Here is a 16654-nt window from a genome sequence, read left to right on the forward strand (position 1 = left end):
TTATTGTCAAAGCTTAAAATGGTAGCAAAGTCTTTTGTTTAAAGCGGAGCTCCACCCAAAAGGGGAAGTTCCGCTTTAACCACCTCCCATCCGGCCGTTGTATATAAACGGCCAGACGGTGGCAGTGCAGGATTTATAAACGACCTCCCCGCACCCTGCTTGTGCGCGCTCCCTGGGAGCGCGCAGCGCCGCGATCCGGTGCCCGCTGAGTCCTCCGGACACAGTGGAACACCGATTGCTGGATGGGACCTCTGTGTCATTTTGACATCATTGCTTACTAAGTGTGAAATCTGTAAATGATCAGAGGTCACATAGTACAAGGCTATTCACAACAGCTTTGTACCATGTGACAAGCTATGACCAATCACAGCTCACTCAGTAGTTCTCAATGGCTGCAAGAATGCAGCTAGAGAGAAGGAGAAATGATTGCTTTTACAGCCTTTATGGGTGTAAAAGCAATCAGTGTAAAAAAAAAAAAATGTTCATCACCCCCCACAAGTAGTACAGTGTCACCATGGTGACACTGTACTGCTAGGTTGACAGTATGTAGAAAAAAAAAACCATAAATAATAATATAAAAAAAAAAAAAGTAAAACAAAATGGTTAGAAACTAATTTGGGTTATTTTTTTTTTACTAAAAAGATAATGGAATAAATTTTGACCAAGATTTATGATAAAATACTATTTATTTGCAAAATTCTATAAGAAAAACACTTTTTTTCAAAATTTTGGGACTTTTTCATTTACATAGCAAAAAAAAAAAAATCCCAGTGGTGAATAAATACCATCAAAATAAAGCTTTATCTGTCTCAAAAAAATTCTAAAAAATTCATAGGGGTACAGTGGTGCATGACCGCGCAATTGTCATTCAAAGTGTGACAGCACTGAAAGCTGAAAATTGGCCTGGACAGGAAGAGGGTAAAAGTGTCCGGACTGGAAGTGGTTAAGGACTGCTCCTCCGCTCCCCATTAAGGATTGGCACCTTTGGGGGGTGGGGGGGAGCGGGTACCCAAATTCGACAGGTACCCGCTCCCACTTCTGGTCCGATCGCCTGGGCAATCGGAAATGGAAGGTGTCCTCCCTCCCTGTAGTTTTTTGGGACACGTGACAGGTCCCAGAAGACTACAGGACTATTCATGAAGTGCAGCGCTACTCGCGCATGCGCAGTGGGTACCCGGATGTGAAGCCGCAAGCAATCACAGCCGGGTGCCCACACTGAAGGTGAAACGGGCTGTGGAGGACACACTACAGGATCGAGGGACAGGTATATGGCTGTTTTTTAAAAGTCAGCAGCTACAGTTTTTGTAGCTGCTGAGTTTTATTTTTTGACAGGGTGAGTGGAACTCCGCTTTCAACTGACAGTGCTCCACCGCAAATCCGCAAATAGAAATTAGGTGGAGGGGCACTTGTTTCTTTTTGCGGTGGAGCACTGTCAGTTGAAGTTGTGGAGCAACACTATTTATATGATTTTGTATGTACTGAATGTGGGATCACTTTTAAGTGTTATTGCAGCATCTCATTTATTTTATTTCATTCTTGCGATAGCACACATTGTTTTTCTTTAGCATTTCTCCACCAACTAAACCCACCACCCCGGCCCCTGCCATCGCCATTCTCCGCCAATCACCCCCCTTCTACCATCCCGCTTGCAGAGAGAGTTAGTCAAGCAATAACCTTAACTTCTGCAGAAAGCAGCCGGCTGTCATTGGGGCCAAGCCCAGTGCCTTCCTTGTGTGGGAAGCTTACACCCTCCAGCAGCATGCAGCCTCCTCTAATTCCTTGGTAGAGCCTCACCAGGTCCCCATCCCTGCCACATGTGCCCATTCTTCCAGGGGGTGGCGCTGCCCCCCTGAAAATTGTCGCCCTAGTTTGCCTTGTGGTAAATACGCCGCTGCCTACAGGTAAGCCTATAATAAAGCTTACCTGTAGCTACTGTGAATATCTCCTAAACTTACACTGTTTAAGAGATATTCACACAGCATGCAGCCAGTGAAGTCACTGACGCATGCACTCTAAAGGAATGGCATAGCCATTCCGGACCTTCAGAGCCCATGCTGCAGCTAAAGGCTCCAGCGTAAATGTGCAGGAGTGACGCCATCGCGGCTCCAGCCATTCATATGGCTGGAGCCCACGAACCTGGAAGAATGACCGAGTGAAGATGGCATCACTGGGGAGCCGTCACAGCACCGTGCTGGAGGGCTCCATGTAAAGTCTATCATAATGTACTAGTGCGGTGCATACTAGTACATTATCACCTAAACATACAGGGGCCCACTGTTTTTTTTTTTTCTCCTGGCTGTTTACTACCACTTTAAATGAACAAGCTGAGGTTTGAAGCTGATTGGCTACCATGCAGATCTGCACCAGATTCTGAGTGCTTCAGTTTTAGTAAATCTACCCCCCACCCCCACCACCACAGTTAGTAATTCTAACATGAGACAAAACGTTTGGTTGCTAAATACCTAGAGAATACAAGAACCTACAAGCACAGCTCCACTCTACATTCTGGTAACATAGGTAAGAGCAAATTAATTGTAAGATCACAAAATGAAATATAATTATTTCTTTTTAAGTTTATATTTGCAGACAACCAACAATCTCATTTATTAAAAACATTGATTGAAAAATGTCAACTATATTTTCTTTCTATAGAATTACTATACAATTTACACTTTGAAGTCCTTCCTCTCTGAAGAAGTCAATTTGAACCAATAAAGGCAGTTGAGTGTAGGTGCATCCTAAGGAGTATTAAAATACGAGGGGCGTTCACATCAAACCAGAACTTTTAAGTTTACAGGTATAAAAAAAGGGATGCTAGTGTGGTACTACACACAGTAGTAAGTGGCAAGAGTGTCCTATTACTGATAGGCAGATCAAAATGCAGTTTTTCCAACATACACATTCCTGTAAGTGGCTGTAAATGGTGTTTGGGTGCTATAGTGACCGTGGGCTGGGAACCGCAGACAATCCAGAAAGAAAAATGTCACCAGCACACCAAGAATCCTCAAAAGGGTCCAAAGCTTTATTTAGTGGTCACATAGGGGTTTATTTACTAAAGCTGGAGAGTACAAAATCAGACTCCCTTCTGCATAGAAACCAGTCAGCTTCTAACCTCAGCTTGTTCAATGAAGCTTTGGCAATGAAACCTGGAAGCTGATTGGTTTCTATGCAGAAATGAGTCTGATTTTGGACTCTCCAGCTTTAGTAAATAAACCCCATAATATCAACAGTGGCAATGTTTCGGAGTCACGCAAGGCCCCTCCATCAGGCAAGTGTTGACTTGCCTGACAAAGGGGCCCTGCATGGATCCGAAAAGCTGCCGCTGTTGATATTATGTGACCACTAAATAAAGCTTTGGACCCTTTTGAGGATTCTTGGTGTGCTGGTGACATTTTTCTTTCTTTATTACTAATAGGTGGAGTACATGTTGCGGGCCAGTCCAGAGTCCAGGATGGCAGACAACAGTGTTAGTGTGTGCATGAAACAGCGTATGGTGATGAAATTTCTTGTGAACGAAGGTGTAAATCCCACAGATTTCTAAAGAAGGCTTCAGACGCTTAGCCAAAGTAAGTAATTTGAATGGTGTAAAGTTTCAAAGATGGCGGTACGTCCATCAGTGATGATCCCGGCCGTGGTGGTTCCCAGCCCACAGCAGTCATTCCTGTGAACATTAAGTGTATGGCATGCCTGATCCTGGATAATTGGCACATAACGCATAAACTATTGTGAAATTGCACAAGAGAAGAATTTCAACACTGATGATGAAGTGAAGCAGGCTGTCCTAGGATGGTTGAGGCATATTGACAAATATTTCTACGCCAAAGCTTTCCAGGCATTAGTTAAATGCTGGGATAAGTGTATAAATGTAGCAGGGGAATATGTTGAAAAATAAAAGCAGTTTCCACTCCTTGAAATTTGTTCTTTTATTATATAAACCCAAAAGTCCCAGTTTGACTTAAACACCCCTAGTAGTATGTTACAGGTGGAGCCTAGTGGGCTGATTCAGACTCTGGCTTCTTTTACAAATGTCCTGGAACAGCCTTTCTCAACCTTTTTACCTTGTTCCCCAGAAGAACCCTTAAAATTATGGATGTTTCCGGGAACCCCAGCTAAAACCAATTAATTTCAGTCCACTGGGAAACTGCCCTTACAGTGGTGGTCAGTAAGAATACTGCAACCCTTCCAGTGGTGGTCATAAAGCCATCCTTACAGACAGCCAAAAGAGATCACTGGTGTCATACTGTTGGCCTTGCCAAGTGACGCTGGCCCTGGGACTATGCAGGCACCATTAAATGGGAGGTCAATCAGCCACACTCAAGGAACCCCTGTAATCACTGGAGGAACCCTAGTGTACCTCAGAACCATGGTTGGGAATTGCTGTCTTAGATACTTCAACAGTAATGTCTCCCTGTTGTAGTTCCTGACTTTCCATCACATTCTATTGAATTCTTCATAATATAAAATAAAAATACCAACAGGGCCCCCTCACATGCGGAGCACAAAGATTTTACCAATAAAGAGCCAAAATATAAGAACTTATCAGGAAGTTTAACTTTCCAACATGTATTCTACATACATGCACTTTACTAACTTGTGATAATCAATGGAAACACACTCTGCATAGTTCAACTCAATGCATTCTTTCCAAACCAGTGGCTCAGATATGTTGTATGGGTAAAAACAACATGTGAAACACACAATCATTTAAAGTAGATCTAAACTTAAATATTGAACCTTTGCTATGTTACAGGGGACCAGGGGTGGACTGAAAACTCATGGGGCCCCCGGGCAATAGGGGATCATGGGGCCCCTGTGTCCTTGCCAAACTCAAAAAAGCCTATGAAAAAGGTAACAGGGGCATCTCATGGGGCCCCCTACTGACCCGGGCCCTCGGGCAGTGCCCGAGTTTCCAAATGGTCAGTCCGCCCCTGCAGGGGACATTTGAAATGTTAATTGTGCATAGGTAGCACCCTGAAAAACTGATTCTTTGTCTTAAATTCCTCGTGAAATACATCAGTGCATTTCCTAATATTTGAGGGTGCCTAGACACTGCTGTGCCTACAGCCTAATAGCTGTATATCCATAGTGTTAGAGGCATTGCTTCCTCTAAATTCCAGTTTTAGGAGATTTGGAGTGAGATATGGTGATGTACCTACTGTGTTCCTCACTATTCTCCTTGCTAGACACTCCAACATGAGGAAGCAAAGTCCTGCCTGTACCAAGGTGGCTGCCTCCACTCAGAGACACAGTGCAGAACAAGGTATGGTAAGTGAACATTTGCTGTGTTACAAGGAACACTTAAAAATGTTAATTGTGCACATGCAGTACCCAGAAAAATTGACCTTTTCTCTTGAGTTCCTCCTTAAAAATTACAGTACACTTCTTAGTATGTGAGGGTTCCCAAGCAGTCCTGTGCTTACAGACTAATAGCTGTACACTCACTGGCCACTTTATTACGTACACCTGTTCAACTGCTTGGTAACACAAATTGCTAATCATCCAATCACATGGCAGCAACTAGATGTGGTGAAGACGACTTGCTGAAGTTCAAACCGAGCATCAGAATGGGGTAGAAAGAGGATTTAAGTAACTTTGTTGGTTGTTGGTGCCAGACGGGCTGGTCTGAGTATTTCAAAAACTGCTGCTATACTGGGATTTTCATGCACAACCATCTCTAGAGTTTAGAGAATGGTCCGAAAACGAGAAAAAACCTCTTGAGCAGCAGTTGTGTGGACAAAAATGCCTTGTTGATGTCGGAGGTCAGAGGAGAATGGGCAGACTGGTTCGGGATGACAGAAAGGCAACAGTAACTCATTTCAATATGGACCAAACTCTCTGAGGAATGTTTTCAACACTTTGTTGAATCTATGCCACGAAGAATTAATACAGTTCTGAAGGCAAAAGGGAGTCCAACCCGGGACTAGCAAGGTGTACCTAATAAAGCGACCAGTGAGTATATACCTGTCCAAGATGGCCACGTCCACTCACAGCACAAACCAAAGAACGATAAGTCATTAATGGGGAAGGATCAGCTGCAAGAGGCCTAGGGACAACACCCCCTTGATTTGATTGTCAGCTGTAATGAGCAGGCCCTCCTAACCCTCTTGCATTGAACTGTAATTTACAGTAACTGTACTGTCTCCCTTTAAATTGTAAAGTACTGTACAAACTGTTGGCACTATATAAATTCTGTATAATAATAAAAATACTGGCAAGTAGTTATTTGTCTTTATTTGGGCACAGCTTCCAGAGTTCCGTTCATCCTCAACTTTCATATGCACATATCCTAATGGTTCCAGGTACTGCAAATTTTGGGAAATCGTGTAAAAGATAAACCAGAGACACACATCTACAGTACACTGAAGGTGGTGGGTGGGCAAGAGACACAGAGTGGCCACAACTCCACGAAGAGAGACATAGGCATAGAGGCCTCTCCAAGGTGGGGAGTGGGCAAAATATTTAGAGCAGCCATGGCCTTAGACTGACACTAGTGTGGGTCTTAGCAAAGCAAACAGGCTGTCCCGAATGGAGGAAGACATTAACACTGCATATATAGAGATTCTCTGAGAGTGGTGAGCAGGGAGATGCTAGAAGGGCAGACACTTGGTAGGTACGAACAGCAGTTCATTTGGCATGACTGGAAGAAGGTGTTAAGCAGCTCCAACAGAATACGCAGCCCTGGAGTTCCCTAAACCTCTCTCCTTGGCTATTATCAGTTTTATAATATAACATATCTATCATACACATTCTAAATAACAGGCATTCTCAGATAGGGTTCCGTGGAGGCCTAGGGTTCCCCCAGACGATGCTAGGGTTTCTTGAGTAAGAAGCAATTTTTACCCTCAGGGTTGTTGGTTAGAATCACAACCACAGCACCACCTGCCTGGAGTTTGCATGTTCTCCCTGTGCCTGCGTGGATTTCCTCCGGGTACTCTGATTTCCTCCCAGACTCAATAGACATGCTGGTAGGTTAACTGTCTCCTGTCTAAATTGTCCCTAGTATGTGTATGTATGAATGTGAGTTAGGGACCTTAGATTGTACACCCCTTGAGGGCAATGACTGATGTGAATGTGCAATTTATATGTAAAGCGCTTTGTAAATTGATGGCGCTATATAAGTACCTGTAATATTAGTAAGTAACCACTGACACCATTGATCTATCTGCAAGGGGAGGGGGAGATTCTTCCCAATGACCACAAATATAAAGAATATTCCCCTCAGTGAACATAACACTGATGTAACATGAGCTTTAGATACAGCAATTATTAGCAGCGGTTCCCTGAGACTGAATAGTTATTTCAAGGGTTCCTCCATATTAAAAAGGTTGAGAAAGGCAGCTGTATACAGTATCTGCAATAAGGGTGTAATTGCCTTTGAGTTTGACATGCCTGGATTTGATCACACGACAAACAGTATAAGCAGAGAGGTTACTGAAAGAAAATGTATTCTAATGGACTACTGAATGGGTGTTGGAAGCAGATATATGATTACTTACATATAATAAATAACCTCTAGGGTGTCAACAATCACTTTACTACCCAATCTTGGATATCTTCCTTTTTTTAGTACAATTCTGGGAGTGACCATGTGAATATAGTAGGCAGAAACATGCTTCTTCTGAAACAGAGGCTGTGTAGGCTTGTTCTGAAACAGGTTTGGGCCACCACGCTTGTAAAGATCTGAAAGGAGTGGCATCCTCTTTTGGACATCACACCCAACATAAAGAAGTTTGACACTTTTTCAGTGAAAGCAATGCAGAAAACCATTGAAAATAATTGAATATGAATTACTAAACCTGAAGGATATTTATACAAATGTAGGAAATGCTACATAGTACTTCTCTGTTTCCATGGACAAGAGGCAATAAAGTCAAATCAGAAGATGAGATTAAGCCAATCATACCATAAAAGCTGAATAATAGTACCAAGTTCTCCACCTCCCAGGTGCCAACCCTATGTGCCTAGACACCCAGTTGGGTGAGTTTCAGAATCCTAGATTAGTAGATGTATGAAATGAAGTATGTTTTATTGGGAACTGCATATTTTGGGATCCAAACCAATGTGACACTGACACTTGAGATCCCAAAAATGTAAGTATGACACCTGGAACCACAGGATGAAACAAGGCACCTCTGGTTTCAATAATACAAATGCACATATGTATAGTTCTGTCCTTCAATTGAACAATATTACAATCACAGTAGTGAACAACTGATGGCCGGCATATGACAATATAATCAACGGCTCTGTAATGTAGATGTATGACCGGTCAGCACATATCTAATGTAAATGTGTAGATAGAATAATGCATGTTGCGTGCTCATACTTACTTGACAATGCCCTGCCTCCAAAGGAAAGCAGATTAAAACACAATACAAATATTAACCGTTTCTTCCTCATCGTTAGATTTCACAGCATTGCCGCACACTAGTCTAAGTATACAGAAGAAAGCCAAACAGGAGAGCAGCTCATTTTCATAATTTATATCAATTATTCAGTTATCCATACAACCAAACAAATGTCACTATGGTTTCTAATTGGATGTTTATGGATAGGAGTCCTCTTCTACCTGCCTTATTAAATACAGCTGATTTAACAAGGTAGATAAGACTTTCAGCAACCCACAGCAGCCAATTAGCTTGCATCATACATCATTCTAGAGCTTTTAGAACAATGACAATGTTTTATTGGCTGCTGTGGGCTACTACACATTGCTCATGTCTTAACAAGTAAATTCTATAAATTGAATATCATAGATAAAAGTACAAAGTCATTTGCATTGTACTTACATAATCATCATTTTTATTTATCATCTCCTGTGTAGCTTTTATTGTTTTGCATTCAACTATGTCATGACCTGAAGCAATCATCAGTTCCTCGTATCTACATAACATGTGTTCACCGCTTGTACGACCAAAAACTTTTTTGATATTAATATAAAGCTCAATGTTTTTTTTTTTTTTAACTTAACATGCATGAAGCTTGGGAAGATGAGTGAGACACCATACCCATAAGCTGGGGGTTTAGTGCACACTCAGCTCCAATCCATGGGCAGAGATGTTGGGCCAGGAACAGTGCAATGACCTTGCAGAGCTTTCAGACTCGGGGCAGGGGGTGTATAACCATGGCATATATTCGCATATCCAGAGACGCAAGCATTGGTTTTGTTGTGGCCTGCTTACACTCTCAGTTTCAACAAGACCAAAAGATAAGTGTTTATTAGTAATTATCCCTCGTAGATTGTAAGCTCGAAAGAGCAGGGCCCTCGATCCCCTCATGTTTTGCATTGTATTGGTATTGTTCTGTCACATGTTCTGTCCCCCTTTGTAATGTACAGCGCTGAGCGAACTATTGGCGCTTTATAAATATTGTATAATAATAATAATAATTATCTATGTGCAATAAGAGCATTTTGCAAATCCCATTTTAAAAATATGGGTTGTGGTCTATTATGTAATGAGATTACTATTAGGGGATCCTTATCCAAGAAGTCTAGGAATAAACTATTGTTACATTAATTTTTCTTATTCTACAGTGTCATAAGTAACAAAACGGAATATGTTGTATACATTGGGGTTGATTTACAAAAGGAAAACAGACTGTGCACTTTGAAAAGGGCAGTTGCACTCTGCAAGTGCAATTGCTCCGCAGCTTAGTAAATTAGCAGAAACTCTGATGACTTCCATAATCCAATCATGTGCAAGCAAAAATGCAGTTTTTTTTTTCCTTGCATTTGACTGGGTATTATTTGCAAAGTGAAGCTTTACCTCATTTACTAAGCTTTGGAGCAATTGCACTTGCAGAGTACAACTGGACTTTGCAAAGTGCACAGTCTATTTGCCTTTAGTAAATCAACTACATTGGGTTTCCATCTTATCACAATCTGTTCTATTTAAAAGCTTTGGTACAATAACTGATACATGAGCCTGACGTACTGTGCTAGTTCATTTACCATGCGAAGAACATGGAATATTCCAAATAGCTGAACAACACTGCACAGGACCTCCGAAAAGTGTATTTTCTTTACTGGAAAACTAGTACAAGTACACATATGAGCAGCTTCCTGTCTAATGCATACTCATATAAAAAGGCCAATTTTTTCCATACCACTAAGGCTTTCTGATCATCAGAACTATTTATTAAAGCTGAAGTAAAGTCCACTTTGTAAGTTGTACCTACAGGTAAGCCTCTACTTAAACTTGCACCATTTAGGAGATATTCACACAACATGCAGCCAGTAATGTCACTGGTGCATGCGCTCTGATGGGATGGCACAGTGTGCCGGACCTTCAGAGCTCCGTGACACAGCTACGGGCGGACGGGGGTGACATCATCACGGCTCGGAGCATTCATACTGCCGAAGCCTGCAAACCCAGAAGAAAGACCAGGTGAAGATGGTGCAACGCGGCTTTGGAGGGCACTGTATTACCTGTATGTGCAGAATGGAAAATTTGTTTAGCTTTGTTTTGGGTATATTTGTTATGTTACTAATTTTGTTTCATAATTCGTTTTCTGAATTTATTTCGTTTCATTTCATTTATTCATTTTTCTAACGAATTTTAAATTTTTTTAACAATTACTGTAGAATTCGAATCGGTCAAAAACTGATCGACCTATCCAAATTCGAAGAATGGCTGGTTGCGAGCCAGCATTCTGGCCGTGGGGCATGCTGAGTTGGTGACGTCACAAGGGGGCAGGGTCACCTGGTGATGTCATTAGGTGGCCCTAACCCTTAGTTATTTAAGAACTGTCATATGGTGGAGCTGTCAGACTACCGGTGCCTTCGTCGGGTGCAGAGCTTTTTTTTTTTCGGGTTGGCGGCTGGCGTTTATTGTGATTGACATTGGACCTATTTAGGGAGGCATTTATTTATTTATTTATTTGATACAGAACTTGTCAAAAACTGTTGTGTTTTTACTCACTTTTAACACTTTTTTGGTGAATGAGTAGGGGTACTATATACCCCTACTCATTCACATGGTGGGCCGGGATCTAGGGGTGCCCTTGTTGAAGAAGGCTTCCAGATTCCGATAAGTCACCCCTTGCACCCCCACAACCATTGGGCCAGGGTTGTGGAGAAAAGGCCCTTGTCCTCATCAACATGGGGACATGGTGCTTTGGGGGGATTATCCCCCTACCCCAAAGCATCCCCCTTATGCTGAGGGCATGTGATCTGGTATGGTTTAGAAGGAGTAGGCTCGTCTCTCTTCCTTTTCCTGGCCTGCCGGGCTGCATGCTTGGATAAGGGTCTGGTATAGATTTTGGGAGAACTCACACCCTTTTTGAAAATTTTTTCCCCAGAATCTTTAATTGCCGGGAATTGTTTTTTTTACATTCAGCTGTCAGCAGGGAACCTTGTTGACAGCTGATAAGTTCTTAAGGACGCACTAGCCAGCTTGCTGTACCCCTCCTTAGCAACCAGCTATTCTGAAAATTCAGTTTTGAAAATTAAGAATTCATTAGAACACAAATATACGAAACAAAACTAGTCGAATTTCAGTGAAATTTGTTACTATTTCATATAACCAAAAATTAGTCTGAATTTATACGGTATTCGGAAAAAAATGAATTGCATGTCCAGTAACTTTTAGACCCTGTGTTGATGGGCTTTGGGCTTGTGTCAATGGTACTGGTTTGAAATCAATTTTAGGAACTTCATAGATCTTTCAGAATTCAGTAATAGATGTATGTGACCTGCAGTTGGCTTCCTTTTGTCCTGCATTTGACCTGCTTCTGGAATTCCTAATGAAAAACAGCTGAGCATGTGAGTGTGCCTAGGCACTGCCTAGGGGATATGAAGAGAGAATTAGTGATGTCACTACTGGGCTGCACACTGTTCTTCTTGCTGGAGGCTCTGACGTAAGAAAGCAAAGCAAAACCTTTACCAAATGGCCACCTCTACACAGACACACTGTGCTGAACAAAACATGGTAAGCCAAAAATCGGGAAAAGACCAACTGTATGGTGCCTAGAGACAATACAGGTGACTATTTCATTGCCTTCTGCTTGCCTTTTCTTGGGCACAACTTCAAGAGTTCAGTTGCTTTTTAAGGGCTCGATTACATTTGCTACAAAAAGTGGCACTTGACACGCTTTTTTAAAGCACTCTGAATGCCAATCAAAGCCCCTGGCACTAAATAAAATAGTAAGCTTACAGTCCTGTTTACATATTGTGTTTGCTTTGATTAAGAAATGATATCCCATGTCTCTTTTACGGTGCTTCAAAGCGTCTTCAAAGCCTCCATTGAAGTCTATGACAGTTCAAGTATGTATTCTGGAAGTGTCCGGTGCAGATGTCACATCTGGTGTGCAGCATAGACCAGCAGGAAGGTGAGCGGGGTCCAACTAGAGTGGATCAACTAGCAGATGGCACACATGGTGTGCAACATGGGAATGCTATAGCGGAAGGTGTGTGGGGACCTAAGAGAGAGGACTGAGCAGCAGAGGATCAGTAGAGCTGGCAGACCAGAGCAGGAGAATCTAGCAAAGTCACATGTTGTGCGCAGTATGGGAGCAATATAGTGGGAGGTGAGCGGGGACCAGATAGAGAGAGAGGAGGGTCGCAAAATAGAGGGTCAGCACAGCTGGGGATTACTAGTGATTGGGGGATCAACAAAGCTGGGAGTACAACTAAGCAGGGGATTTGCTGAGCAAGGGCATCAATACTGAACAGGGGTGCTAAGTAGCTGGGGATCTGCTGAGTGGGGGTACTACTGGGCCCCTTTAAAACAAATAGAAAATCAACACACACAAAGGGCATCTGCCAAGCTTCATTAAAGCTTCCAAAAAGTATCAGTGAACCATCACCGAAGCATCAAAAAAGCATGTTGAAGTGATAGGCGCTTTAATGTATGTTTAAGTTGTAGCAAGTGTAAATGAGCCCTAAAAGTGATAGAGGAGGTGCTGACATATTTTCTTTTCTGCAGAAACAAGTATGTCAGGCGTCCTGTAGTGTTGGCCATGTGCCTAGATACTGGACCTCTGACCACATTATATTGGTAGGCGAGGATCAAAGTTTAGGCAAAGCTGCTGATTTGCAGACTCTACTCAAGTCAGCATTTAGTATCTAGTTTGCTTCTTACATTTGGTAACATGGCCAACACAATTTTCTATAGGAAAGAGACTTCTGTATTAATAATAAGTTTGGGAGGCAAGATAATCAGGAGGATAATTGTTTAAGTATTGGTCTACCTTAAATTAAAATTGTACACAGCAATTTGTAGCAGTCTTTAAAGGAAACCCATACTGAAAGGGAGGATGTCTGTGGTGACCTCTACTTTTAACAATGCTAGTTGCCTGGATGTCCATTGGAATAAATAATTTCTAAGACATTGGCCTGAAATAAGTATGCAGATCAGTATCTCTGAGTTTACTCTCATTTTTAAATCTGGATGTTTGTTTCAAGCCAGAGACTCAGAAAGTACTGAAGCCAGAGTGTTCCTCTTTACAGTCGACTTAACATTGGCTAAGGGTCCTTTCCCTAAACATAATTCTAATAGTTCAGGTTTTTAGATGCACATACACTTACCAAGAAAAATGATTTGAGTTTTTGGAATACTAGACAACCCTATGAGATCACATCATACCCCTGAGGATCTATAGCAGGAGAGAAACCCAGACTATGGAGTTTATTTACTTAAGTAAAGTTCACTCAGAATCTCTTGAACGTCTGCATGGAAACCAATCAGCTTATAGCTTTTATTGCTAAAGCTTAATTGAACAAGCTGAGGTTAGAAGCTGATTGGCTACCATGCACAGGTGAACGAGATTCTGAGTGAACCAGCTATAGTAAATAAACCACATCCCAGCAAATCATGTACAACTATGAACAGAATATGTAGTCATGGACTTTGTGTGGACATATAGAAGAGAAACTGAGTACCGTAAAAACAACTTTATATGTACCATTAAAAACACAACATGCAACACAACATTCCAATTACATTTCACATGTGGACTCAATGAGTTTCGGGAATCCTTCTTATAGAAAGTAAGTCACCATAAAGACAGCATGGTAGTCAAGGACCATATATTCCAAAGAGGGAGCTCTTGATCTTAGAAACAAGCTCAGTTCACATCAATCCAGTCTGTAGCCTGTATCCAGCCTGTTTCTTTACAATGACTTACTTACATTGCGTCTGGATGGTTCCCCATTGGGAAGTTGGTACTTCTATTTTAAGATGATGTATACAAGACCATGGGCTGTTTATTGAATGTACTTGAATCTCCCACCCGAGAGGCAGTGGCTTCATCTTGGTCTACTCATTTGCACCTCTATTGGCAACATGCACATGCTATGAATTCCAGTCTATTCTACTGATTGATATTACTCTATTAAAGATTAAGAGTGGGTTCCAGTTTACTGATTCTGTCACATGTTGCTCCTGAAGTTGGATTCCCAACTGTTGAGATCACATGTGAATTGTAATCGGAATCTTTGCATGTTGTGAACCCCTATGTGAAGAGTCATTTTTAATGTTGTATAATAGATTTTTAATGGTACATAATAAAGTTCTTTTAACGGTACACAGTTTCTCTTCTATATGTCCACACAAAGTCCATGACTACATATCTTCTTCATAGTTGTGCATTCCCCCGAGCAGCCAATCCATCAGTGCACATCAGAGGCGACCATTTGATTCTACAGAGCTAGATCCTGTGTAAGTCAAAAGGCATTTAACATGTAATGTGCAGGCTCGCCTACCCTGTTCCCCTTCCCCCACAAACCAAATCAACATACCGTTGAAATTGTGTCACAAAGAATGGTCTGGGTAAAACCTTTGATAATTTATGCAAATATCTGTGCAGCTATACAGCTGCATTTGTGCATGTTAGATTTGTCCTTTTAACACAATCTTAGCCATAGCAACCTTTGCTGGAATATGTTCAATAATATACAAACACAACACAAAAGTCATTTTTAGGTAGGCTTTGGTGAAATAATGGCTATCCAAAGATCTAGCCCTGTACAAACATAACATTTCAGATATCTGGGGAAGTACAGTGACTTAATGCACGATTCCCTGCTTGGTGCATAGGAAAGCCACAAGATAACAACATGGAGAGAGGAAGAGTTGGTGGTTAGCTTAGGGGGTGGTGAATATGCATGTACTGGTGAAATGCAACATCTTGCAGTCATATTGCATTCTAGAGTTCAAAGCTTTTGCATCTTTTTGGATGCCACGTGCAAGGAAGCACATGATTCACAGTTGTGAATCCATGCAAAATACTTACCTTCTCAGAAATTGCATGATCATAGAGATTAGAGATGAGCAGGGGTCAAAATACTCGCAAACACCAAAATTATCACCTGATTTTGGCAGGTTACATTGGTATCTGAACCTAATGCCCATAGAAAGGACAGAAAAAGAAAGGGGAGGAAGACAGAAAAAGAGAAAAGAAGACAAGATATAGAGGGAGACAGAAGAAAGGAGTACACAACTTTTCTTCTGTGATTGATCTTTCACTGACATAACAAGAGTGACACTTGCACTGATTAAAATACTTTTTTGCTAATAGGGGGATTTCTTAAGAAGGATGAAGGCACTATGGGAAGGCATTAACAGTCCAATGCTAGCCATAGATGGAATAATCCTTTAGCCAATTCGAAGGAATATTTGCAAGTGCTCCAATTACAAAGCACTGCATAGAATCTTTTTGCTGGTCTGTGACAGTTACAGGATGCAGCAATGCAAAATGTCATGAGAATTTTCACCCACCCCTATTTGGGTCTACTAAAGTTGCCCATGCACATAAGAAGATGGCAGATGTGCCACCATATACCAACCTCCCCAAGGTGTATAAAACAATCAGCCACACACAGCATTACATGCTCAGCTTGGAAACCATCCAGTTTAACTCTACGGAGAGGGGATGGGCAGTGGTAGGAGAAAGCCACAGAATCAGGGTAGCACTATGTGTGCAGGAACATAAGAGTTTGGTTGTTGTCTAATAATATTCCCCATAGGTTAGTTGGCCATGGATAACTGAAAGTTCCACAAATATGGGATAGTGAGAAACCTTGTGTCTAGGGGTACCTTAAGGATCATGTGGTCTTTTATTATCTGACACCTTCTGTGCCCATACACGGGGAAATCAGCCACCCCTGAGAGATGCCTGCTGAGATAATGGGTGGTTTGAATGGGATATATGGTTGTATAAGGACTGCATCAGAGCTTAGTCTAACCACTTCTAATATACGCCATACAATCTGGATGCTTGGCGTAAGTCAGATGGCCATCCTGGGCCACCTACGGCCAAAATCAGTACTGTTGGTTGGCCCAATTCTAAGTAGGCAACTTTATCCTAACTAAACCCAGTAGCAGAACTACTAATGGAGTTCAAGATGCAAGAGGCTTCAGAGATGAAAAGTAAAAGCTAAAAAAAACTATCCACCTTGGTGCAAACACCTTCATAAAGAATGCATTTATTATTAGTGGTTTGCTTTCCATGAACAAAGACTCCTGATTTGTTCAGTCTTTGAAGAAATGTCTCTTGTTCATTAATTTGTAATTTTAATAATTGAATTTTTAAGGTACTGGCCAAAAAACGGATCCATCTATGGCCGGCATAGTTCGGAATGGACTGCTTCCTACATGATAAAAGCTAGCGTGAAATGGTCAATGGGTGGTTTCTGAATGATCATGAACTGTAC

The 16654-nt window shown here is 41.7% G+C and overlaps 1 protein-coding gene across 3 annotated transcripts in view; it reads right to left on the reverse strand.

Moving 5' to 3' along the window:
* The window catches only part of EML6 (EMAP like 6), a 272713-nt gene that overhangs the window by 52904 nt on the left and 203155 nt on the right, over positions 1-16654 (reverse strand). Inside the window, exons 28-29 of one of the 3 annotated variants that reach the window (XM_089682713.1) lie at positions 15235-15342; positions 8331-8345 (exon numbers count right to left, since the gene is read on the reverse strand). The exons of the other annotated variants lie outside the window; for them this stretch is intronic. Coding sequence (XP_089538839.1) covers positions 8331-8345; positions 15235-15342 — 123 coding nt within the window. The remainder of the gene's footprint in view (positions 1-8330; positions 8346-15234; positions 15343-16654) is intronic. 3 annotated transcript variants of the gene reach the window in all.

Source organism: Staurois parvus, unplaced genomic scaffold (genome assembly GCF_062004578.1).
Source record: "Staurois parvus isolate SC_StPar_1 unplaced genomic scaffold, SC_StPar_1.0 ptg000295l, whole genome shotgun sequence".
NCBI classification, from domain to species: Eukaryota; Metazoa; Chordata; class Amphibia; order Anura; family Ranidae; genus Staurois; species Staurois parvus.